Source organism: Sinocyclocheilus grahami, unplaced genomic scaffold (assembly GCF_001515645.1).
Source record: "Sinocyclocheilus grahami isolate Dianchi unplaced genomic scaffold, SAMN03320097.WGS_v1.1 scaffold3107.1, whole genome shotgun sequence".
Classification (NCBI taxonomy): Eukaryota; Metazoa; Chordata; class Actinopteri; order Cypriniformes; family Cyprinidae; genus Sinocyclocheilus; species Sinocyclocheilus grahami.
Window position 1 is genome coordinate 20280 of NW_015508274.1, and position 1043 is coordinate 21322.

Consider the following 1043-nt stretch of genomic DNA (forward strand, 5'->3'; position numbering starts at 1 on the left):
TTTTTTTTTACAGTGTGAAAAATAGTTCTTGAATAGTAACCTCACAGGGCTTATTGCTTGATTCTATCATGTATTTTAATATTATATTAACATTGAGATATTTTACAGTGAAACTTACAGTTTACTGAGCCTGAAGTTTAAATACACAGAATACACTTAATATGTAAAGCTCAACTCACCTGACACACAACAGCCAGCAGTGCACCCAGGACCGCCACAGCCTTCATCATCTGGCTTTTGATCCTTACTGTTCACAATGAATCACTGCCAAATGATACAACACTGGAGACTTGAACAACAGTGTCCAAGCTAAATTTGCAATGAGGCAGGGACACAGGCGTCTCCAGGCTACTAGAAGCTCTTATTCCTCGTCTCTTAGTCTGGGTTGCCTGTGCAGGGTGGTTGAGTGACAGCACATGTGTGCAGGGCCGCCTGAACCCAGCCCCCACAACACTCTCCCATGGCATGGACACACCCCACAACTTCTAGGTTCGAAAATCCATGACCCATTCAGTGACAATTATATACCTCCAATGAAGAGAACATAGAGAACAGAGCACTGAAGGAGGACACATAATACCCATCCTAAACAGTAAACAACATGAGAATTAGTGCTCAAATAATAAACATTTTCCTATGACTGCATGACTTTTTAAATGTGCATCTGTGTCAAGGCGGTCTGTATTAGCCTACACTCTTAAAAATAAAGGTTCCATATTGGCATCAGTGGTAGCATAAAGAACCTTTAAAATTTATGGAACTGTTTTAAATGCACAGAAGGTTCTTTATAGGAGAAAAATGTTCTTTCGAATTTTAAAATGATCTTCACGCTATGAAAAAAAAGGTCTTCAATGACACAAAATAGTTATTTTATTGCACTGTGGTGAAAACCCTTTTTGGAACCTTTATTTTTAAGACTGTACCTGCACTGAAAAAAAATTAATCATTTATTTAAAATACCTTTTTATGTTCGTCTATTTGAAAATGAGGATTTCCACTTTAAACCTTCATTCGGTTCGAGTAAAAGCAAAAAAAAAAAAAAA

General features: G+C 37.3%; 1 protein-coding gene across 1 annotated transcript in view; it reads right to left on the minus strand.

The window, feature by feature from the left end:
* LOC107576004 (cadherin-15-like) overlaps positions 1–230 on the minus strand; it is a 16979-nt gene extending 16749 nt beyond the window's left edge. Inside the window, exon 1 of the mRNA XM_016262292.1 lies at positions 180–230. Coding sequence (XP_016117778.1) covers positions 180–230 — 51 coding nt within the window. The remainder of the gene's footprint in view (positions 1–179) is intronic.
* Positions 231–1043: the final 813 nt, after the last annotated feature.